General features: G+C 46.5%; 2 protein-coding genes across 4 annotated transcripts in view; one reads left to right on the top strand and one right to left on the bottom strand.

Annotated features, from left to right (window-relative positions):
* Positions 1-22,483, bottom strand: part of UBXN8 (UBX domain protein 8) — a 38,932-nt gene extending 16,449 nt beyond the window's left edge. Inside the window, exons 1-3 of one of the 3 annotated variants that reach the window (XM_019031876.4) lie at positions 22,183-22,483; positions 19,142-19,983; positions 5,490-5,622 (exon numbers count right to left, since the gene is read on the bottom strand). In XM_019031876.4, the coding sequence (XP_018887421.2) occupies positions 5,490-5,622; positions 19,142-19,939 (931 nt within the window). In that variant the 5' untranslated portion in view covers positions 19,940-19,983; positions 22,183-22,483. Of the gene's footprint in view, positions 1-5,489; positions 5,623-5,673; positions 7,079-19,141; positions 19,984-22,182 lie in introns of those variants that run through there. The other 2 variants (XM_019031875.4, XM_055348358.2) reach the window with 2 other exon arrangements.
* Positions 22,484-23,571: 1,088 nt separating this feature from the next.
* Positions 23,572-25,160, top strand: part of GSR (glutathione-disulfide reductase) — a 52,726-nt gene continuing 51,137 nt past the window's right edge. Inside the window, exon 1 of the mRNA XM_031014026.3 lies at positions 23,572-23,947. Coding sequence (XP_030869886.3) covers positions 23,642-23,947 — 306 coding nt within the window. The 5' untranslated portion in view covers positions 23,572-23,641. The remainder of the gene's footprint in view (positions 23,948-25,160) is intronic.

Genomic DNA, 25,160 nt, shown 5'->3' with positions numbered 1-25,160 from the left:
GTTTCCCATATAGAGAAAATTACATAACTAGAAATAAAACTGAAAATATCATCATGTTGGTCAGGCGTGGTGGCTCACACCTGTAATCCCAGCACTTTGGGAGGCCGAGGCAGGCAGATCAGAGGTCAGGAGATCCAGACCATCCTGGTTATCACGGTGAAACCCTGTCTCTAATAAAAGTACAAAAAATTAGCCTGGCGCGGTGGCGGGTACCTGTAGTCCCAGCTACTTGGGAGGCTGAGGCAGGAAAATGTCATGAACCTGTGAGGCAGAGCTTGCAGTAAGCCAAGATCGTGCCATGGCACTCCAGCCTGGGCGACAGAGAGAGACTCTGTCTCAAAAAGAAAAAAAGAAAATATCGTGTCAAATTCTAGTTCTATGATAATCTCACTGAAACACCAAATTCTTATTTCTCACAAATTGTGCAACTGTGTGCTTCTTTATTTCTTGACATTTAGTCACTTGTAAGTAAAATTACGATTTACATGCTTGCAGAGGAAAAAGTAAAAATATAGTATTTGGTCTATTTATTTATTTATTTATTTTATTTTATTTTTTATTTTTATTTTTTTTTTTGAGACGGAGCCTCACTCTTTTGCTCAGGCTGGAGTGCAGTGGCGCAATCTTGGCTCACTGCAACCTCTGCCTCCTGGGTTCCAGCTATTCTCGTGCCTCAGCCTCCTGGGTAGCTGGGACTACAGGCATGCACCACCATGCCTGGCTAGTTTTGTATTTTCAGTAGAGATGGGGTTTCACCACGTTGGACAGGCTGGTCTTGAACTCCTGACCTCAGGTGATCCGCTGGCCTCAGCCTCCCAAAGTGCTGGGATTACAGGCATGAGCCACCGCACCCAGCCAGTATTTGGTGTTATATTAAGAACCAAAGTGAAAATTATTTGAGCAGAAATCTAACTACCTACTTTGCATAATACAACTTGGCAAATGTTGAGGGACAGGAAACAAAGCTGGGTTAAAAATGATTTCCATCCTCTTGGAATTTTTACTCTTGTTTTGTGTTTTTAATTTTCAAAAGATAAATGGCAGAGATACAGAGGAATCCAACGTGATCAAGGCTGGTAATTTTAGTCAATTAACTAAAACTTAAAGAAGGAATCAGAAAAACATATATATAGGCCGGGCGAGATGGCTCATGCCTGTAATCCCAGCACTTTGGGAGGCCAAGGCGGGTGGATCACCTGAGGTCAGGACTTTAAGACCAACCTGGCCAACATGGTGAAACCTCCATCTCTACCAAAATACAAAAATTAGCCAGGCATGATGGTGGGTGCCTGTAATACCAGACACTTGGGAGGCTGAGGCAGGAGAATCACTTGAACCCGGGAGGTAGAGGATGCAGTGAGCAGAGATCATGCCATTGCACTCTAGCCTGGGCGACAGAGTGAAACTCTGTCTCAAAAAAAAAAGAAAAAAACATATATAGACTTAAATGTTTTATTTCAAACTGAAAACAGATAGATGTATATTCTTGCCTTTTTTTTTTTTTTCTTTCAGATGGACTCTCACTCTCTTGCCCAGGCTGGAGTGCAGCAGTTGATCACAGCTCACTGCAGCCACGACCTCCAGGGCTCAAGCAGTCATCCCATGTCAGCCTCCCAAGTAGCTGGGACCACAGATGTGGGCCATCAGATAATATATATATATTTTTTTCCAAATGATCCTCCTTTCTTGGGCATGGTGGTTCATGCCTATAGTCCCAGCTACTCAGGAGGCTGAGGCAGGAGAATCGCTTGAACCCAGAAGGCGGAAGTTGCAGTGAGCTGAGACTGCACCACTGCGCTCCAGCCTGGGTGACAGAGTGAGACTCCGTCTCAAAAAAAAAAAGAAAAAAAATTTAGCTTAAGTGCAAGTAAAATATATTGACAATAAAGGTTTTTACACAGTAGAAAAAGACAAGGCTAGTTTTTCAATATATGTCTGAATATTAGTACAGGCGTAACCAGCCCTGCTGCTGGTATAAAGTATGATGTGTAAAACAGACTTAAATGCTGTTAAGAAATAATTATTGGAAGCTCACTATCAAGAATCCAAAGGTAGCAAAAAAAAAAAAAAAAAGGAAAAAATATATATTAAAAAAAGAAAACTTGGCCTCCCAAAGTGCTGGGATTACAGGCATGAGCCACCTTGCTTGGCCCAATATTCTTTAAAAACCCTAGCAATTTAAAGTTGCTTAGAGAAGAAGTATGACTTTAAAAAAAAAATCACGGCTCCTCCAACTTGGCAGTATTAACTGTTGATTCAGGTGTTATTCAATACAACACATAATTTAATCTATTTTATCTCTGGCTAATACAAAAGTAGTTTAATATCTAGAGTACTGGTATGTAAAGAAACCATTGAGGCCAGGCGCAGTGGCTGACGCCTATAATCCCAGCACTTTGAGAGGCTGAGGTGGGTGAATCACTTGAACTCAGGAGTTTGTAACCAGCCTGGGCAACATGGTGAAACCCCGTCTCTACTAAAAATACAAACATTAGCCAGGCACAGTGGTGCACACCAGTAATCCCAGCTAGTTGGGAGGCTGAGGCAGGATAACGGCTTGGACCTGGGAGGCGGAGGTTGCAGTGAGCAGAGATTGTGCCACTGCACTCCTGCGTGGGCAACAGAGTAAGACTATCTCAAAAAAAACACTGAGATGTGGGATTTATGTTCCATACTACTGCTGTTCGTTCTAACAAGCAATTTGCAAACATCACATGAGAATATGAAAGAACTATATTTGTGTGTATACCTTTAAAGAAAAAAAATTTTAAGGTTTTTTCGTTTCTGTTTTTGTTTTGAGATGGAATCTCACTCTGTTGCCAGGCTGGAGTGCAGTGGTGTGATCTCAGCTCACTGCAACCTCCGCCTCCCGGGTTCCAGCGATTCTCCTGCCTCAGCCCCCCAAGCAGCTGGGACTACAGGTGTGCGCCACCATGCTCCGCTAATTTTCGTATTTTTAGTAGAGACAGCGTTTCACCATGTTGGCCAGGATGGTCTCAATTTCTTGACCTCATGACTCGCCTGCCTCGGCCTCCCAGAGTGCTGGGATTTTTTTGTGTACTTTAAACTATAGACCCCATAAGCAGTGTACTTCAACGTGAGGAACTGGCCTTAAAATATTTAGCTTAGTCAGGGTGCGGTGGCTCACGCCTGTAATCCCAGCACTTTGGGAGGCCGAGGCAGGTGGATCACAAGGTCAGGAGTTGGAGACCAACCTGGCACAACATACCGAAACCCCGCCTCTACTAAAAATACAAAAAAATTAGTCGGGCATGGTGACGCATGCCTGTAGTCCCAGCTACTCAGGAGGCTGAGGCAGGAGAATCGCTGGAACCCAGAAGGCAGAAGTTGCAGTGAGCTGAGACTGCACCACTGCACTCCAGCCTGGGTGACAGAGTGAGACTCCGTCTCAAAAAAAAAAAAAGAAAAAAAAAATCTAGCTTAAGTACAAGTAAAATGTATTGACAATAAAGGTTTTTACACAGTAGAAAAAGACAAGGCTAGTTTTTCAATATATGTCTGAATATTAGTATAGGCATAACCAGCCCTGCTGCTGGTATAAAGTATGATGTATAAAAGACTTAAATACTGTTAAGAAATAATTATTGGAAGCTCACTATCAAGAATCCAAAGGTAGCAGAAAAAAAAAGGAAAAAATATATATTAAAAAAAGAAAACTAAAAACGGGAAACAATCCAAAGGAAACAATCATTCGTTCAGAATTCTGAGAAAGAAGCTAATTCCATGAAAATTTCAAGAACTAGATAAAGATGCTGCCAGGAGCCCAGTGCAATTTATAGAACCCTTGTCCCTAGTTCTATTAAACTAGACACTGGTAAGTGCTGGGAATACAAAAACAAATTCCATTTGGTCTCTGCCTTCAAGAAGCATATTTCTGGCTGGGCACGGTGGCTCACACCTATAATCCCAGCACTCTGGGTGGCCGAAGTGGGCGGATTGCTTGAGCCTAGGAGTTCCAGACCAGCCTGGGCAACATGGCAAAACCACATCTCTGCAAAAAAAAATACAAAAAATCAGCACGGCATGGTGGTGTGGCCCCTGTATTCCTAGCTACTCAGAAGGCTGAGGTGGGAGGATCACTTGAGCCGGGAAGTCCAGGCTACAGTAAGCCATGACCGTGCCACTGCACTGCAGCCTGGGTGACTGAGCAAGACCTTGTCTCGAAAAATAATAAATGAGCAGAGTAGGGGTGGATGTTGAAAAGACAAGGGAACAGGTGAATTGCGGAAATGGTGAGGGTGAATTCAACATTTCTGATCCTTTGGATAAAGGTCTTGTTATATTCCAACACAGCTTGAGTGAGTGAGAAGCTTCAGGACAGTCTTTGTACATTTTTTTAAAGCATTTTATTTTCATTTCTTATTGCACACAACATTTCTAGGCATCTGACTCCTTGTGAGCAGGGAGAAAACGTGGAGAAAGAGAGGGAGTACACAAAGCCAAGTTTCATTATGGTCTCTAACTTTAGAATTGACCTTAAAAAGGGAGACAGACATGTAAACTGATCACTGAAATGTCCAAAAATCAAGTCATGATTCTCAGCATCTCCACAGTTTTTCTTTCCATTTTCCCTTTACCAGTAGCACTACCAAATACCTAGGTTTGCTCAGTCCCCCATGAGGCAGTCGTCCTTGAATCCTTCCTTTCCCTTGCCCCAAACATCAACCCATAAACAAAGCCTGTTGGTTGATCCTACTCCGTCAATATCCCAATTCTGTCTACATTTCATCTCCTGTTATTGTTCTAGTCCAGGCCATCATCACCACTTGTCAACTTCCAAAGCCTGATGTGCCTCACTGCTTCCACCATAGCTTCTATCCAAAGCATTCTCCATACAGAATCGAGTGACCTTTTTAAAACTTAGGGAAGTCACTTAACCTCCCTAAATTTTAGTTCCCTCAACTGTAAAATGGGGATTATAATAGTGCCTACCCTCCTCTGACTGCAGTGCAGATTAAATGAGATAATAACCAGCATCTGGTGTTTGGCTTATAATAGGTGTTCAATAAACGTCATTATCCTGAGCCAATTCCTCCTCCTCCTCCTCCCAACTCTCCTTGATTCAGCCACAATGGCCTTCACCTTTTCCTCCAACATGTCACAATCTTTTTGCCTAAAATATTCCTCCCCTCCCCCATCCCTTCCCTGCCCCCACTGGCTTTTCACGGGCGTGGCCCCTTATTTAAACCTAGGGCCGGGCGCAGTGGCGCAGGCCTGTAATCCCAGCACTTTGAGAGGCCGAGGCAGGAGGATCTCTTGAACCCAGGAGTTCGAGACCAGCCTGGGCAACATAGTGAGACCCTGTCTCTAAAAACAAAACAAAAAACTTCTCAGCCTAAATTCTCACAAGGCCTTCATCTTATCAACCTGTTTATTTCCTTTTGAGTGTTCGCCAGGATGCGAAAGCACTGTCTATGATTGCCCCTGTGCTCTTTGCCTCTATCCTCTTACACGTAAAACCATCACACCTGGAGGGAAAAGGTTCCTCGAAGTGAAGTCAGCTCCGGAAGTGGGGGGGCAGGGGCGATGCAGTCTGGGAGTTGTAGTCAAAGCTGCTCCGAAGCGACGCAGCCGAAGAGGCGGTCGTTCTATGCAACATTCCTGTGAAAATTACCCAGCTGTGACTGTCGAAGGGAAAAAGTCAACACTTACCTATATCCGGGATCCCACGCCGGAGCTCCAGACACACAAGGGGGACAGCAGAGAGGAAGAAAATGCCAACAACCCCACGTGAAGCCATGGTGGCGGAAGCGCCTGGTGCAGACGGAAGCCCGCCCCTTCCGGCCGCGTTTTCCGGGAAGGAAGTGGAACTCTTCTTGCCGCGGGCCGGCTGGGAGAGGGTCAGTAACGTGGTAAATACTGACGGCCGTGTCGTTATTGAGGGGGAGCTAAGCCCCGTGTTTTTAAGTTATAGTCTGTAGCCGTGTTTCAGAAGAAAGGCAAGTCGTCCCCCAAGTCACATGATGTCCAGAGGAGCCTGGGCTCTAGAGCGGTGGCTCCCTGGAGGGTAGCAGGGCAGGGGCTGCCCCTTCGGTCTTTGCAGCGTCTGTGAGAAAGCGCTTTCCAGAGGGAAATAAAGCCGAAGAAAAAGCTGATGCTGTGAGGAGGCAGCCTGGGCCCCCCGGCCTTGGGGCCGTATAGGATGAATGTGGGCTATAACACCTTCCTTATCTCCCTAACGGTTCCTGGTTCCTGGCCCCGTCCGCAGTCTCTGGTTCCTGCGGAAAGACAACTCGAAAGTGGGGCCTGGCTCCAAATACCTGCCCCCTAACACGCACGTCCTAATGCCAGGTCCTGGAGACCCGCTACCCCTTGTTCCACCCCTTTGCAGTTTTGCCTGCACGCGTTCTTGTTAACCTTGACTTCATAGTTCCATGACCTCATTGCCATCCTATAACTCACCACTGTGCATTTCTCCCAAGCTACTGAGGTCCTCCCAATCTACAACATTTCGTACTTGGAAATTATCTTTCCTGGCCAGGCGCGGTGGCTCACGCCTGTAATCTCAGCACTTTGGGAGGCCGAGGCGGGCGGATCACAAGGTCAGGAGTTCCAGACCAGCCTGGCAAATATGGTGAAACCCCGTTTCTACTAAAAATACAAAAATTAGCCGGGTGTGGTGGCGGTCGCCTGTAATTCCAGCTATTCGGGAGGCTGAGGCAGGAGAATTGCTTGAACCCGCATGCGGAGGTTGCTTTGAGCCGAGTTTGCACCACTGCACTCCAGCCTGGGCGACAGAATGAGACCCCGTCTCAAAAAAAAAAAAGAAAGAAATTATATTTCCTGGCTAAGCGCGGTGGCTCACGCCTGTAATCCCAACACTTTGCGAGAAAAAAGAAAATTCTTTTTCCTGACCCATCCATCTAGCATCCCACCTGACTATTCAGTTTAGTTCATCTGAAATTTATTGAGCTCCACAGTTTGGTACTCTACAACTCTTGGAGACTCAGATATTTACAAGTTACTGAATTTGTCCTCAAGAAACTCAGCTTATCCGACTTTGTGGTTCTATGGAGAAGAAAAAAAAAACTGGGAAAGATAGCCCTGTAAGCAAATAAACACAATGCAGTGCCTGAGTGCTATGATAGAGATATACACAGGGTGTTGCAGAACCATACCCAGAAGGCTTTCCAAAAGGAAGTCACGCCTACGTTGTGTTCAAAGGTTAGGAATCTGGGCAAGGATGTCCGGGAAGGGTGGGATTTCAAGTTTAGGAACCTGAATGCAAAGGAACTACCAGTGATTATTGCTGCAGTTTAGAGCTTGAGGCCGGGCACGGTAGCTCACTCCTGTATTCTCAGCACTTTGGGAGGCCGAGGGAGGCAGATTGCTTCAGCTCAGGAGTTCGAGACCCCTCTGGGCAATATAGCTAAACCTGTCTAAAAAAAAAAATTAGCTGCGCGTGATGGCATAGCCTGTGGTCCCAGCTACTCAAGAGGCTGAGGTGGGAGAATCACTTGAGCCCAGGAGGTCAAGTCCGCAGTGAGCTGAGATCATGCCAGTGCACTCCAGCCTGGGCGATACAGTGAGACCCTGTCTCTAAAAATAAAATAAAGCTGAATGAAGGCTTTTAGAGGTAGATTGTTGCTAGGGCCGCAGAGGCTTTCCTTTGTATATAGGCTAAGAACTTTATCCTCCAAGCAGAGGTGCAAAATATTAGGGCACAATCTGAAGATCAGTAAGGGTGAGGTAATATAAATTACAGCATGACATACCATAAAATAATTAATTATATTGACTAGTTCAGATGTTCCCATAGTTGTCTGTATCTTGTGTTCATCATGCATAAGGAGGAAGACAGGAAAGAAAGTTCTACAGTCTGTATCTTGTGTTCATCATGCATAAGGAGGAAGACAGGAAAGGAAGTTCTACAGTTCTTAACCACCTACCTCCTGTATTTTTTTCTTCCTCCCTGGTCTTCCATATTACCTAATTTAATCTGTTGATGGCGCCATTGAATCTCTCTCTGGACTACAAAAGGCAGTTCCTAACCATTCCAAATTTACCTTGTCTTAACATATGGGAAGCCAGCGTTTCCCAAACTTTGTTGTTTGTGAACTCTCTTCACTGCAACTGCTAGCTCTCCCCACCAAAGACCACCAGAATAACCTGTCACTAAGTAAATTTGAGTTTCTTACAGCATTAGAAAAGAACATCGTGGCCGGGCGCGGTGACTCACGCCTGTAATCCCAGCACTTTGGGAAGCCGAGGTGGGTGGATCACCTGAGGTCGAGTTTGTGACCATCCTGGCCAACATGGTGAAACCCTGTCTCTACGAAAAATACAAAAATTAGCCTGGCATGGTGGCTTACACCTGTAGTAACAGCTCCTCGGGAGGCTGAGGTACCAGAATCGCTTGAACCCAGGAGGTAGAGGTTGCAGTGAGATCATGCTACTGTACTCCAGCCTAGGCAATAGAGACTCAGTTTCAAAAAAAAAAAAAAAAAAAAGAACATTGCTTTGACATAATCTTAGTCGTGTCTCAGAGGGGAAGTCAAGGGTGATTTTTATTTATTTATGAGACAGGGTCTCACTCTGTCACACTGGCTGGAGTTCAGTGGCACAATCACAGCCCACTGTAGCCTTGACCTCTCAGGGTCAAGCAGTCCTCCTGCCTCAGCCTCCAGAGTAGCTGGGACTGCAGGCACATGTCACCATGCCTGGCTAACTTTTTTATTTTTTCTATAGACAGGGTTTCACCATGTTGCTCAGGCTGGTCTTGAACTCCTGGGCTCGAGCAATCTGCCAGCCTCGGCCTTACCGAGGGTGATTTTTATAGGGTTCTACAGTCTAGTTAGAGTGGTTTAAGGTGGGCTTTTCAATATGGGGATTTCACTGGGATTGGACATAGTTCACGGTAGAATAGTTTGAGACGGTACTCCCAACAAGGTGAAGAAATTGAAGTTAGATTTTGCCTCCTTTTTGACAAGGAAGGTGATTTGCCCAATTCAATGATCAGCTCAACTTCTCAGTGCCTGAGAAGGAAGCTTTGCAGCCCGATGAGCAACTTAGAGACCAGATAAATGGGAAGTTCCTAAAGCTCAGAATGAAGGTATGGATTGACCTATAGCCTATCTTCGTGAGTAAGAATTCCTGGAACAGTAAAATCAGGTTGATTTAGAGCTCTTAGTTCTCATTGGTGATTGTTAAGCTGTAAGTTACTGGTGTCTCCATTCTCACCAAAAGGGTCTCACTCTTGTCACCCAGGCTGGAGTGCAGTGGCACAAGCATAGCTCACTGCAGCCTGGAACCCCTGGGCTCAAGTGATCATCTCACCTCATCCTCCTGAGTAGCTGGGACTACAAACACATGCCACCATGACTGGCTAATTTTTATTTTTTCTTTTCTTTTTTTTTTTTTTTCCAGGAGATGGGGTCTTACTATGTTGTTCAGGCTGATCTTGAACTCCTGGTCTCAAGTGATTCTCTAGCGTTGGCCTCCCAAAGTGTTGGAATTACAGGCATGAGCCACGGCACCTGACCATATGTGTTTTTTTCCTTGTAGGAATTTAGAAAATTGCCATGCCAGCTGTGCCCTAAACCCTCAAAAAGTAGCTGACTTTTTGTTTCCTTAACCTTAGGGTCCATCTTAGTTGATAAAGGGGTAAATAGTTGTCTATTTTAGTCTCTCAGATCACAATTTTTAGTTTTTTTTTTAGAGAGATGAAGGTCTTACCATGTTCCGCAGGCTGGCCTTAAACTCCTGGGCTCAAGCAATCCTCCCACCTTAGCCTCCAGAGTAGCTGGGAGTACACGTGTGCATCACCACGCCCAACTATTATATAATTTTTGCATTTAAAAAATCAATTATTGGCCGGGTGCAGTGGCTCACTCCTGTAATCCCAGCACTTTGGGAGGCCGACGCGGGTGGATCACGAGGTCAGGAGATTGAGACCATACTGGCTAACACAGTGAAACCCTGTCTCTACTAAAAACACAAAAAATTAGCCAGGCGAGGTGGTGGGTGCCTGTAGTCCCAGCTACTTGGGAGGCTGAGGCAGGAGAATGGCATGAACCCAGGAGGTGGAGCTTGCAGTGAGCCAAGATCGTGCCACTGCACTCTAGCCTGGGCAACAGAGCGAGACTCCGTCGCAAAAAAAAAAAAACAATTATTTTTTTCAGTATTTTATTATAAAAATTTTCAGACCAACAGTGGAAACTATTTTTACTCACATTTTATTCTCCTTATTTGATAACATACCTATCAATCCCTCCATCCTTTCATCAATCTTAGTTTTTGATGCCTTTCAAAGTTGCAGACATTAGCAGACTTTCCCTGAAATACTTCAACGTGTATATCATTAACTATGTCACAAGTATATATGTAGAAGAGGCTAAAGATCACCTCTCCCCATCTTAGGTCTTAGCTGGGACTCATATAATAAAAGACAGATTAACAAGAAGAAAACAAGTTTATTAATGCATACTGTGTGCATTAGACAGGAGAAATCTCAGTGAAAAGTAACTGAAAGCAATGGCTTAGAATTCTGTCTTATCAGAGTTTAACAAAGAACAGTGAATTTGGGGGGAAATGACAGGGCAAAGGAAGGTGATTTTAGGCTTCAGAAGGTGGGAGGCTGTGGGAAGGTAACTACTGTATATGCAAGGAAACTAATGGGATAAGTTTTGTTTGTAGATTCCTCTGGTGCCACTTTGGGCTGGTAAGAGTCTTGAGCTGCCTGCAGTAAAGGAGAATGTATGTCCTGTCTTTAGGCAGAAAAGTGAGAGGATAGGGAGAGCTTTTTCTCTGTTTTCTGCTTTTTTTTTTTTTTTTTTTTTTGAGACGGAGTCTCAGTGTGTGGCCAGACTGGAGTGCAGTGGCACCATCTCGGCTCACTGCAGCCTCTGCCTCTCGGGTTCAAGCAATTCTCCTGCCTCAGCCTCCCAAGTAGCTGGGATTACAGGCACATGCCACCATGCCCAGCTAATTTTTGTATTTTTAGTAGAGGGTTTCACCGTGTTGGCCAGGATGGTCTCAATCTCTTGACCTCATGATCCACCCGCCTCGGCCTCCCAAAGTGCTGGGATTACAGGTGTGAGCCACCGTGCCTGGCCTGTTTTCTGCTCCTTAATTGCCTTTGGCCAAAAAATAATTTTTATCTCAAAGAGGCATATTTTGGGGTGGCACCTTCTGGTTTCCTTCACATACTTCATATGATATACATACTTCATCATGCATATCATTAAACACAATGAAATGGACACATCATGAGCATACCATTCCTTGAGTTCCAATGTATGCATACCCAGTGCAACCTAAATCCCAAGCAAGATACAAAGCATTGACTGACCGTGGCGGCTCATGCCTGTAATCCCAGCACTTTGGGAGGCTGAGGTGCCCAGGAGTTTGAGACCAGCCTGGACAACATGGTGAGACCCCATCTCTACAAAAAAAACACATTTTTTAATTAGCTGGCTGTGGTGGCATGCACCTGTGGTCACAGCTACTCCAGAGGCTGAGGCAGGAGGATCACTTGAGCCCAGGAGGTGGAGGCTGCAGTAAGCTGTGTTTGTGACACTGCACTCCAGCCTGGGCGACAGAGAGAGACCATGTCTCAAAACAAAAAAACAAAAAGCATTGCACAGAGAGCAAGCATTGCTCTGATTTTTTTCCACCATAGGTTAATTTTGCCTCTTCTAGGACTTCTGTAAATTATACAAAATGTACTCTTTGGATAAGGCTTTGTTCACACTGTATGCTTTTTTAAACATTTTATGAGATAATTATAAATTCACATGTTGTTATAAGAGGTCATGGAGATTGCATAAATCCTTTACCATTTCCCCCGATGTTAAAATTGTGCATAAGGACAGTATAATACCATAAACAGGAAATATATATTGACACAATCCAGTGACTTCATTCAGATTTTACCAGTTACAGATACTCATTTGTGTGTGTGATTTAGTTTTTTTATTTTATTTTATTTTTATTTTTTGAGACAGGGTCTCGCTCTATCACCCAGGCTGGAGTGCAGTGGCACAATCTCGGCTTACTGCAAACTCCACCTCCCAGGTTCACGCCGTTCTCCTTCCTCAGCCTCCCGAGTAGCTGGGACTACAGGCGCCCGCCACCACGCCCGGCTAATTTTTTGTATTTTTAGTAGAGATGGGGTTTCACCGTGTTAGCCAGGATGGTCTTGATCTCCTGACATCGTGATCCGCCCACCTTGGCCTCCCAAAGTGCTGGGATTACAGGCGTGAGCCGCCATACCCGGCCATGTGTGATTTAGTTCTATGCAATATTATCACCTGTGTCAATTCCTCTGAGCACTACAGTCAAGATATAGAGTAGTTCCATCACAGGAATTCCTCATGCTACCCTTCTACAGCCAAACCACCTCACTTTCTACCCTCACCACCATCAACCCCCATGAAACCACTCGTCTGGTCTCCATCTCCTTTTTTCCCCCTTCATCTTAATTGAGGTATAATTGAGTTAAAATCCATCTCTTTAATTGTGTCATTTCAAGAATATTATATACATGAATCATACAGCAGCAACAACAACAAAAAAGCCTTTTTTGAGATGGAGTTACACTCTTGTTGCCCAGGCTGGAGTGCAATGGCACAATCTCAGCTCACTGTAACCCCTGTCTCCCAGGTTCAAGCGATTCTCCTGCCTCACCCTCCCGTGTAGCTGGGATTACAGGCGCCCACCACCACGCCCAGCTACTTTTTTGTATTTTTAGTAGATATGAGGTTTCACCATGTTGGTCAGGCTGGTTTCAAATCCTGACCTCAGGTGATCCACCCACCTGAGCCTCCCAAAGTGCTGGGAGTACAGGTGTGAGCCACCGTGCCTGGCTTTTTTTTTTTTTTTTTTTTTTTTTTTTTTTTTGAGACGGAGGCTGTCACCCAGGCTGGAGTGCAGTGGCACGATCTCGGCTCACTGCAAGCTCCGCCTCCCAGATTCAGGCCATTCTCCTGCCTTAGCCTCCCGAGTAGCTGGGACTACAGGCGCCTGCCACCATGCCGGCTAATTTTTTTTGTATTTTTAGTAGAGACAGGGGTTTCATCATGTTAGCCAGGATGGTCTCAAGCTCCTAACCTTGTGATCCGCCCGCCTCGGCCTCCTGAGTGCTGGGATTACAGGCGTGAGCCACCGCACACGGCCTTTTTTTTTTTTTTTAAAAAAAAGAGAGTCTTGATTGCTCTGTTGCCCAGGCTGGTCTCAAACTCCTGGGCTCAAGCAATCCTGCCTCAGCCTCCTGAGTAACTGGCACTACAGGAATGTGTCATTGCACCCAGCTGTTACTGACTTTTTGATGAGAAGTTTTTAATTTTGATGACAATTTATCTAAGTTTTCTTTTATGATTATTGCTTTCTGTGTCCTAAGAAACCTTTGCTTTTCTTGAAGTCGAGAGATTCTCCTATTTTTTTTTTTTTTTAAATAGACACAGGGTTTCACCATATTGCTCAGGCTAGTCTTCAACTCCTGAGCTTAAGCAATCTGCCCACCTTGGCGTCCCAAAGTGCTGAGATAACAGGCATGAGCCACTGTGCCCGGCCTCTATATTTTCTTCTAAAAGCTTTGTATTTTAGCTTTTACATTTAGGCTTATGAAATTGCTCTTTTAGTAGTCTCTTTTTCCCCCCTAAAAAATAAGATGGCTACGTGTGTGTGTTGGTTGTTGTTGTTTTAACAGGGTCCAATAGTGTTGCCCAGGCTGCAGTGTAGTTGTACAATCACGGCTCACTGCAGCCTGCACCTCCCAGGCCCACGTGATCCTCCCACCTCAGCCGCCTGAGTAGCTGGGACCACAGGTTTGCACTACCATACCTAATTTTTTTGTTTGTTTGAGACAGGGTCTCGCTCTGTTGCTTAGGCTGGAGTGCAGTGGTGAGATCACGGCTTACTGCAGCCTTGACCTTCTGGACTCAGACTAGGCACCAAAATCACATAGACTTGATTCATCCAATGAACAATAAATATGATGCACCTACCACACCCCAGGTGCTGTTACAGATGCTGGAGATATAGCCACAAATAAGACAAGATTCTTGCACACCATGGAGTCTGTACACTAGTGTGTGATGACTAGTTTTATATGTCAGCTGGGAGGGTGTTTTTGGATGAAATTAACATTTAAATCACCGAACTCTGAGTAAGCAGATTGCCCTCCATTATGTGTGTGGGCCTCATCCAGTCAGCTAAAGGCCTGAATAGAAAGAAAAGACCAGCTTCCCCGAGTAAGAGTGATTTCCCAACAGACTGCCTTTGGACTGGAACTGCACCATCATGCCAAAAAGCAGAAGGTAACACAAGCAGGAGAAAAAAAAATCAATCAACAGAAACAGACCCAGAAATGACAGAGTTGATGGAATCCACAGATACAACTTTAAATATGTCAACAAGGAAAAATGGTTATGCTAGACTGGTGAAATTATGATTTTTTTCTTATTTTTCTAAATATATGAAAATTAAACAAAAAGAACATTAATCCCTTATATGAATATTTATTTTTTGATGATGAACATTATTCCCAAGAACAGATAAATGAAGGAAATGATAAACACCACATTTAAGACATTGATTACCTCTTGGGGGACGGAGACAGGGAGAAGGGTGCAACTGGGATAGCTATGTAGAACTAGACAGTGTGGTAGTACTACATTTCTTAAGCTAAGAGGTGTGGATGTGCCATTGTATTATTCTTTATACAGGTACTTTGTTTATCTTAAATATTGCAAAATACAATTTAAAAATAAACAAGAGGGCTGGGTGCAATGGCTCACGCTTGTAATCCCAACACTTTGAGAGGCCAAGGTGAGTGGATCACCTGAGGTCAGGAATTTGAGACTAGCCTGGCCAACATGGTAAAACCCTGTCTCTACTAAAAATACAAAAAGTATCTGGGCGTGGTGGTGGGTGCCTGATATCCCAGCTACTCAGGAGGCTGAGGCAGGGGAATCGCTTGAACCCAGGAGGCAAGTTTGGAGTGAGCCGAGATTGTGCCATTGCACTCCAGCCTGGGAGATAAGAAGCGAAACTCCGTCTCAAAAAAATAAAAAGTAAAAATAAAAATAAACAGTTACAGAAACAATACCACATATTTATATTCAGAATAGGAGTAGTAGTGTTATTTCCAAAACTTTTTATGATCTCCCCCATGATCTTTCAAGATATGTTACTGAAACGAGATCAAAAGCGTGAAAGAGATCCTCAGTGCATGTGTGATTTCCCTTTAGATGTTATCTTCTGAGGATGTATCCAGTTTTCTCAACAAGGCAGACTTGCTATGTCCCTCTGAAAATTTCTTTCCCTTTACTGTATAACTTGCTTTTTGTTAATTCCACGTTGAGTTATAGTTATTGTTCTCTGCCTCTTCAGTGTTTATCTTTCATCTCAATATTAAACACTGATATTGGGTAACTGAGTAATGTTCAATTATTCCTTTCCTTGTGTTATTTTTATCCTAAGTGACTGCAATTATCTTCATACATGGAACATGAAAAATTTTATTGAGCAACCTGTATTTGCAAAATTATTTCTGTATGACTATTTCCTGCATAAATTTCTCAAATTGTTTATAGAAGTACCATCACCACCTTTCGGGTGACACAGTATCTCTTGACCTACAACCTCAACACAGAGTTGTAATATGAATTAGTCACTATTAGTGGGAAAGGACTTCTTTGTTTATTTGTTTTGAAACGGAGTCTCACTCTGTCCCCCAGGCTGGGGTGCGGTGGCGTGATCTCAGCTCACTGCAACTTCTGCCTCCCAGGATCAATTGATTCTCCTGCCTCAGCCTCCTGAGTAGCTGGGATTACAGGCACATGCCACCATGCCTGGCTAATTTTTGTATTTTTAGTAGAGACAGGGTTTCACCATGTTGGCCGGGCTGGTTTTGAATTCCTGACTTCAAGTGATCCAACCACCTTGGCCTCCCAAAGTGCTGGGATTATAGGCGTGAGCCACTGAGCTTGGCGTTGTTTTTTTGAGACACACTCTGTTGCCCAGATTGGAGTGCAGTGGTGCCATCTCAGCTCACTGCAACCATGGCCTCCAGGGTTCAAGACTCATGTCTCAGCCTCCTGAGTGGGTGGGACTACAGGTACACACCACCACTCTGGCTAATTTTTGTATTTTTAGTAGAGACAGGGTTTTCCTGTGTTGCCCAAGCTGGTCTTTTATTTTCACTGTAAGACATACTCAGTGATGGTTTCTTTCTAATAATGGTTAATAGGCTTCTGAGTTAGGCCTTCAGAATTTGAATTCCTGCTCTGCCATTCACCAGCTGTTTAATTTTTAAATTTTTTTATCATTACAGAATTTTTATTTGACGATCCTAGCAAAACATCCACAAGTCACCAGCTGTTTAATCTTGTGCAAGTTATTTAACCTCTTTGAACCTCAGTATCCACATCTATAAAATGGAGACAATAACAGTACAGTATTTATTTCTTGGGTTGAGGGAAGATAACATATAAAGGTCTTAGCACAGTGCTTAGCTCAATACATATTAATTATGGGCTTATTATTTTGAGAAATATTTCATAATGTCTTCATAGAAATCACCTACGTTTGTCCAGTGGGGTTTTTTTTGAGACACGGTCTCACTCTGTTGCTCAGGCTGGAATACAGTGGTGCGATCACATTTTACCGCAGCCTCAATACCCCGGGCTCAAGTGATCTGCTACCTCAGCCTCCTGAGTAGCTGGGGCTACAGGTGTGCACCACCACACCTGACTAATTTTTAATTTTTTTGTAGAGACCAGGTCTTACTATGTTGCGTACGCTGGTCTCGAACTCCTAGAATACAGTGATCCTCCTCCTGTGGCTTCCCTTCCCAGAGTGCTGGGATTACAGGCATGACCCACTGTGCCTGGCATCCTCTAGTGTTTGAAAGAAATTTTTTTTTTTTTAAGAGATAGTGTCTCATTCTGTCACCCAAGCTGGAGTGCAGTGGTGCGATCATAGCTCACTGTAACCTTGAATTCCTGGGCTCAAGTGATCCTTTCACCTCACCCTCCAGAGTAGCCAGGACTACAGATGTATGCCACCATACCCAGCTAATTTTTAATTTTTCTGGGGATATGAGGAACTCCCCTATGTTGCTCAGGTTGGTCTCGAACTCATGGTCTTAAGGGGTCTTCCCGCCTCAGCCTCCCAAAGTGCTGGGATTACAAGTGTGAGCTACTGCACCCAGCCCAAAATGGTGATTTTTGTGTGTTCCATCTCCATTTATTACATGTCAGTCTGTAGGAAGGAAGAACTTTCCCTTTTTCCCTTAAATTTTGTAATCAGAAAAAAATTTTTGTAAAAGAATTGGATCCCATTCTAATTGAGGTGTGGTGTGTTTCCATTCTCCTTCATTGTGCTGGGCCTCGCTGCCCTGTGACCTGGACCTTCCTTCCTTTGCCTACCGGGCTCAGCCATGTGCTCGGATGACCTGTGCACTGTCCTTGTGGGCACAAGATCGTGGCCTACCACAAGACAGATTCGAAGCTGCACTTACTACTTCGTTGTGCAGTTGGTAGTTGTAGATATTCCCAAAGGAGACACCAGTCTCTACAGCTTGGGAGATCAATGTTTTTGTGTCTCCATCTCTATCCTTTTCTCTGTGCTTCATCTGTGGATCACAAAAACCGCTACTCCGAATTAATCCACTATTCCAATGTTTCTCAAATTTAAGAGTCACCTGAAGGCAAGAGACAGTGTTGGTCAAAATGTAGTTCCTAGCTGGGCACATGCACACCTGTAATCCCAGCTACTCGGGAGGCTGAGGCCAGAGGATCTCTTGAGCCTAGGAAAGGAGTTTGAGACCCCTGACTTTAAAAGAAAAATAAGTCTGGGCACGGTGGCTGGCACCTGTCCTCCCTCTGCCTGGAGAAAGTCCTTTTCTTCTTTAGAATAAGTAGGTACAAGATCAGGTGCTTGAGGGAGCAGGGGGGCTGCCACTGATGCCCGGAAGGGGGCAGATGCTGCTTTTCGAGGCTCTAAGTCAGCGTGGGAATTCCCCAAACCCACCAAGGTGGAAGCTCGCTGGTGTCCTCTGCAATGTATAACTGCCACCTTGTGGGGTTTCCATACTGCTTCTAATAATTGCAAGATTTCTTGTTGATATTTTATGTCTTTTCCCCCAGAGTTCAATAGGCCCTTTTCTTTATATAATGCTCCATGCACTTGAAGGGTTAAAAAGGCATATCGAGAGTCAGTGTAAATGTTTACAGTCTTACCTTCACTGAGTTCTAAGGCCCGAATTAAATGAGTTCAGCTTTCTGAGCTGAAGTGCCCTGGGGCAACGATCTGGCTTCAACAACAGTGTCCAGAGTTACCACCGCATACCCTGCACATCTCTCTCCTTGTGGGTTGATAAAGCTGCTCCCATCCACGTATAGTTCCCAGTCTACTGATGCCCAAGGCTGGTCCCGGAGGTCAGGTCTGCTAGAGTAAACTGAGTCCAACACTTCTACACAGTCATGCTCGACAGGGCTCTCTGATACTGGGAACAAGGTAGCGGGGTTCAGGGTGTTACAAACTTCAATGGTTATACGGGGATTTTCACAAAGCAAACTTTGGTACTTAGTGAGTCTAGCATTCGTTAGCCAATGATGTCCTTTAGTATTCATTAAAGTCACCACAGCATGAGGGGCCTTTATGTTCCGGTTTTGCCCAAGAGTCAGCTTATCTGCTTCTTGTACTAGCAGGGCAGTTGCTGCCAAGGCCCTCAAACATGGGGGCCATCCTTTAAAAACCCCATCTAGTTTTTTAGAGAGGTAGGCCACCGGCCTCGGCCAGGGCCCCACAGTTTGGGTTAAAACTCCAACTGCCATCTTTTCTCTCTCTGACACATACAATGTAAAAGGCTTTGTCAGATCGGGTAGCCCCAGGGCTGGGGCTGACATAAGTCTTTCCTTTAACTCATGAAAGGCTTGCTGTTGCTGGGATCCCCATTCAAAAGGTTCCCGGTCCCCTCCCCCTTTGTGACCTCATACAAAGGCTTAGCTAATACTGCAAAGTTTGGGATCCACAGTCTGCAAAACCCCACAGCCCCTAAGAATTCTCTCACCTGCCTTCTGGTCTTAGGCTCTGGTAGATTACAAATGACCTGCTTTCTTTCTGATCCGAGGCTGCACTCCCCCTGTCGGATAGTAAATCCCAAGTAACGTACCTGCTGTCGGCAGATCTGAGCTTTTTTCTTGGACACCTTATACCCACAGTCCTCCAGGTGCCGGAGTAGAGCATCTGTTCTCTTGGCGCACCCGACTGCCGTGGGGTGTCCCAGCAAAAGGTCATCAACGTACTGGAGCAACACGCAGCCTAGGTCTCTGGTGGGAAACTTCTGGAGGTCTCGAGCCAATGCCTCCCTGAAGATGGTGGGGGAGTTCTTGAACCCTTGGGGAAGCCAGGTCCAAGTGTACTGAGTAGTGACACCTGACTCCGGATCTTCCCACTGAAAGGCAAACAGCTTCTGCCTCTCAGGGGCTAATCTGATGCTAAAGAAAGCATCTTTCAGGTCCATGCAGGTGAACCAGCTGTCCTCAGCTGGCAGCAACCCCAGCAATATGTACGGGTTAGGTACTGTTGGATGTAAAGTCACTGTAGCCTGATTAACCAAGCGCAAATCCTGTACCAGCCTGTAGTCCTTGGTCCCAGGCTTGGGAACAGGCAGGAGGGGAGTGTTCCATGGAGACTGACAAGGAACTATAATTCCAAAGGTTCTTAGGTGCTTGAGATGGACCTGGATACCTTCAAGAGCTTCTCTGGGGACCAGGTACTGTTTTTGCCTAACCGGCTGGGCCCCAGGCTTAACTTCTACAAGTACGGGGGCTTGGTTGACTGCCAACCCTGGAGGGTTGTCTTCTGCCCACACTCTTGGCCACCGCTTAGCCAGAGCTGGTCTTATCTCTTGGCCTGGCTCAGTTAAGAAAAGTCTCCATTCCTCCTCTCGGGGGACCGTAAGGGTCATAATGACTCCCGTTCCGGGTAACTTTAGCAGCAAAGAGCCGTGCTCTGTAAAAGAGATAGTGGCTCTCAGTTTGCTAAGCAAGTCCCTTCCCAACAAGGGCAAGGGACAATCAGGCATGTATAAAAACTGATGAATCACTTTATGTCCTCCTATAGTACAAGTCCGGGGCAAGCAGAAAGCTTGTTTTGCTGAAACTCCCATGGCTCCGATGATGTCAATAGTCTTTTTGGATAAGGGGGCGACTGGGGCGGTTACTACCGAATGTTTAGCACCGGTATCTATAAGAAAATCAGTGTCTTTACCCCCAACTGTCATCCTGACCATAGGCTCTTTGGGGGTCCTTGAGCCCGGTCCCCCTCAGTCCAATAACCCTTCTGCCAGGTTGAGCAGGGCCCCTTCATCCTTGTCTGGAGCCTCCTGCTCCGAGTCACCTTGTTTTCCTTTTAGCTGAGGGCATTTGTTCTTCCAATGTCCTATTTCTTTACAATAAGCACACTGATTACGCTACAAGCTCTGACAGCCAGGCTGAGTTTCCTTCCCGGGGCCCCCCTTCCCTTGCCTTTTTGTGGGAGATCCCTCTAATTGCTGCAGCTAACAGCTCGGTGTTTCGCCGGGCCTGACGTTCATTCTCTCTGTGGTTTTCCTTATGGCTTATTGCATCCCTGTTTACAAACACCTGGTTAGCTATTTCTAATAATTGTGATGTGTTCATCCCTGCAAACCCAGCCTGTTTCTGCAGTTTTCTTCTAATGTCTTCTGCGCTTTGACTAACTAAAGCCATGTTAATCATGCGTTGATTTTCAGGGCTATCAGGATCAAAGGGGGTATACATGTGATAGGCCTCACACAGTCTCTCGTAGAATTGTGCTGGACTTTCTTCTTTTCCCTGAATGACCTCAGAGACCTTATTAACGTTTGTGGCCTTCTGGGCTCCCCTCTAATCCTTCTAAGAGAGCTTCCCTGTATCGGTTTAGCCTTTGCATATCCTCTCTTTCATTTGGGTCCCACTGGGGGTCGGTTCCTGGTAACTGGGTCCTTACATACTCTTGGGGGTTTTGGTAATCAGCTGGCGCATGTTCCTCTAGCCACTTAGTTGCTGCTTGGAGCACTCTCTGCCTTTCATCTGCGTTAAGAGGAACATGAGCAACTGGTGGCAATCAGCCGAAGTGGGGTTATGGGTCTGGATAATAGTTTGGAGCAAATCAATTAGAGCTTGTGGCTTTTCAGTACAGGACGGGGTATTGTTTTTCCAGTTGAGAAGGTCGGCAGAGGTGAAGGGCTGGCACACAAAAACACGCCTCTCCGCCATGTGCCCATCCTCATCTATTCCAGTATACCACTGCTCTCTCAGGGGCATTTGTATCGCCGTTTTGGGTCTTAAACGAGCTGCCAAGGGAGGGGTTTCTCCTGAGGCTTCACCTCCTCTCTTGTCTACTCTGGGTGGCCTAGGGATATGTTTGTCTTGCGGGGGCACAAGCACTGTGGACTCAAAAGTGGGGAGCCTTTCTCCCTGGTAAGGGGAGGGCACCACTGGGATCACTTTTGCCATCTCCTGCAATGGATCTTCTGATGTTGGGTCGAACAGAACTTCAGGAGTTGATTTCCCTCGGTGGGTGGAGCGGGATCCTTCCTTGGCTATCTGTCCCTTTGCTACTAGCACTGCTGCTGCCTGCCCTCTTACCCACTGTGGGGGTCTAGCACCAGCTGTCACCAAGTGTCTATGTTTGGAAACTGGTCTGAGTGTCCTGACTTACCAGTTACCTTGTGCCATACCTTAGAAACAAGGGACCTGTCCAGGCTTCCTTCTGATGGCCAACCCACTTCTAATGTTGGCCAATCTATTTCACACAAAGTTCTAAGTTTCCCTGGTGTCATAGTAACCCCATAGTCACCATTAAATCCCTTCTTAAAATTTTTCAACATAGTTCCTAGAGGAGTAGGCTTATTTTGTGTCTGACCCGTGTTTCCTCAAGACAAAACAACAAGCTGACACCAAACGCACACCACAAAACAAAGAATGGGTAAAAAGGGCACACACACACTTTTTCAGTTTTCACCAAACCAGAATCAAAACCAAAATCAGAGTATCCAGAAATCCAAGCCAGGTCAAACCAAAACCAAAGTGTCAAGCAATTCAAGTCAAGTCAAAAACAAAAACCAAAGTGCCAGTACAGGCACGCCGTGGGTGATCAGGCCACGCTTCCACTCAAATGGAGTGGGCAAGTTCCGAAGACCAGTCTTACCAAGTTTCAAATGTCCGGACTCCAAGTGCCTGTTCCTTCCCGGTGTTCAGCCACTGCGTTGATCCTCCACAGGGGCTGCCACGCACTGCTCTGACGAGGCGTTCCACCGGGGCAATTGCCTACCCGGGAGCGCTCGCGGGATCCGCGTTGCTAGAGCTGGCCGGAGTCCTCCACAGGGATGCTCCACAGGGCAGGCCTAAGCCGCCTAAGGGGATGCCTCTACTGTCCGTCAATTACCTCGCTTCCCGGTCAGGGAACCAAGAAATGTAGCAGGATGAGTCGCAGACAAAACTCCTCAGACACCAGATTAAAGAAGGAAGAGGTTTTTTATTCAGCTGGAAGCGTCAGCAGACTCGCGTCTTAAGAGCCGAGCTCTCCGAAAAAGAAATTCCTAGCCCTTTTAAGGGCTTACAACTCTTAAGGGGTCTACGTGAAAAAGTCATAATAGATCAAGTAAGCGTGGGAAACGTGACTGGGGGCTATATACATCAGCTAACAGAACAAAAAGTTTTACAGTACTTTCTCATACAATGTCTGGAATTTACAGATAACACCAATAGTTTTGGTCAGGGGTTAATAATATTATTATTATTTTAGCCACCAGGGCCAGGTGGTGGTGCCAAGGTCGTCTAGCTATTTATCTTACTTCTGTTTCTTTCCAACTTTTTGCTTTCTCCCTTTTCTCCTGTCTTATAAACTAGGGAAATGGGGAGGTTGGGGAGAAACTGAGAAGGACAACAGGAGAAGTGGTGACCTCATACCATAATCCTAGCATTTTGGGAGGCCGAGGTGAGAGAATCGCTTGAGGCCAAGAGTTCCCTACCAGTCCTGGTAACATAGTGAGACCCTATTTCTACAAAATAATAATAGTAAATAAATAAATAAATTAGCTGGGCGCTGTGGCGGGCACCTGTAGTTCCCAGCTACCGGGAAGGCTGAGGAGGGAGGATGGCTGCTTGAGCACAGTAGGTAGAGGCTGCAGTGAGCAGAGATCGCATCACTGCACCCCTGCCTGGGGGAGAGTGAGACCCAGTCTCAAAGAAAAAGCAAGAACAAACAAAAGTGGTCTCTGGAACAAACCTGGACAAACAACCCTCCGAATAGAGGCAAATTTCTCTTCCTGGAGAAGCCGGTGCCACTGGCAACTCCCCAGGGGGCCAGCTCGGGAAAAGCCAGCTGAAACGAGAGGACGTTCACCGTTCCTCGCCTCGCTCCACCGGACTTCAGAAGGCTACACGCGGCAGGCGCCGCTCAGGATCCAGGGGCCGGGGTGAGAACGGAGGCGGAGAAACCCCTCAGGCTCCGCCACCGGGGCGGGGAACAGGGAGGCGGCCCCGCCTCTGGGCATCCTCCTGGGTCTTGCCTAGCGGCGGGCGCATGCTTAGTCACCCTGAGGCTGCGCTTGCCCGGGGACCGCCCCCGGGCCGCCCGCCCCACTTGGCGCGCCACTTCCGCGTGCATGGCCCTGCTGCCCCAAGCCCTGAGCGCCGGCGCGGGACCGAGCTGGCGGCGGGCGACGCGCGCCTTCCGAGGCTTCCCGCTGTTTCTGCCCGAGCCTGCGGCCCTCACGCGCGCCGTCTCCCGTGCCATGGCCTGCAGGCAGGAGCCGCAGCCGCAGGGCCCGCCGCCCGCCGCTGGCGCCGTGGCCTCCTATGACTACCTGGTGATCGGGGGCGGCTCGGGCGGGCTGGCCAGCGCGCGCAGGGCGGCCGAACTGGGCGCCAGGGCCGCCGTGGTGGAGAGCCACAAGCTGGGTGGCACTTGCGTGAGTACCGCCGGTTTGTTCGGGCGGGGAGCGCCTCTTTGTCTCGGTCTTTCGGGGGACAGCCTGTGCTCGTTCCTATGGCGATCCTGTCCCCCGGCGCTGCGCTTTCCTCTTTTCCACCCCCGCAACTCCCCATTCCGAAGCCAGGAACCCAGCAAGTGGAGAAGAGGGAGGCGTCCAGCGGCTTCTCTGCGGCCCGCAAAGCCGAGCCAGCGTCTGCTTCCGCACGGATGCGATATTGACCAGGGCCGGGGCGGGTTAGATTAACCTTCCTCCATCCTCACTTGTCCAAGTGGGAGAGGATTGGATTCTATTCTTGACCGCGTGAAACACAAAACTGCATCTGGGAACATTGCTGGTGGCCTGTGTGTAGGGACAAGGGTGACAGTGCCGTAGATCCTGGTTCTTGAAGAATGTAGATCCTGGTTCTCCCGTTTCAAGGGCAGAATGATTTATAGCGGTTGTTGTCAACCTTGGCTACACATTCGAATCACCTGAGGGTGCCTGGATTCCCGACTTAATTGGTCTCAGGTGCACTTGGGCTTTGGGATGTTTCCCGACTTAATTGGTCTGAAGTGCAGCCTGGGCTTTGGGGTTTTCAGGTGATCTGAATTGCAGCCAAGGCGACCTTGAGTAGGTGAGTTCTCAGAGCTTTTGTTTTGTCTTGGTTTTATGTGGATTGCAAAACTAAAAACAGAGGGATGTAAATCCTGAGATTTACAAAATTCATAATTTTTGAAAATAAGGGTTTTTGTTTGTGTTTGTTTTTTGAGACAGGGTCTTGCCCTGTCATCTAGGCTAGAGTGCAGTGGCCATGATAGCTCACTGCAGCCTCGAACTCCCGGGCTCAAGGGATCCTCTCACCTTGGCCTCCTGAGTAGCTGGAACTACAGGAGGCGAATCACCACGCCTAGTTAATTATTATTATTTTTTGTAGAGATGGGGGTCTCGCTATGTTGCCCTTGCTGATTTCAAACTCTTGGACTCAACCAATCTTCCCGCCTCAGCCTCCCAAAGTGCTGGGATTACAAGCCTGAGCCACTGCACTCATCCTAAAAATAAATGTTGTTTCCAAGTTATTGGTGTGCCCGCCCTTTTCTATCACAAGATTTGGGTGTTGACGATTAAAATGCTGTATCCAAGAGGAACCTGGGGTTTGGGATAGGTTCTCTAAATTCCTCTGGAGATGAATATTTAAATTATGTCAAATTGG

Source organism: Gorilla gorilla, chromosome 7, assembly GCF_029281585.2.
Source record: "Gorilla gorilla gorilla isolate KB3781 chromosome 7, NHGRI_mGorGor1-v2.1_pri, whole genome shotgun sequence".
Classification (NCBI taxonomy): Eukaryota; Metazoa; Chordata; class Mammalia; order Primates; family Hominidae; genus Gorilla; species Gorilla gorilla.
This window is presented reverse-complemented; position numbering and strand designations above follow the sequence as displayed.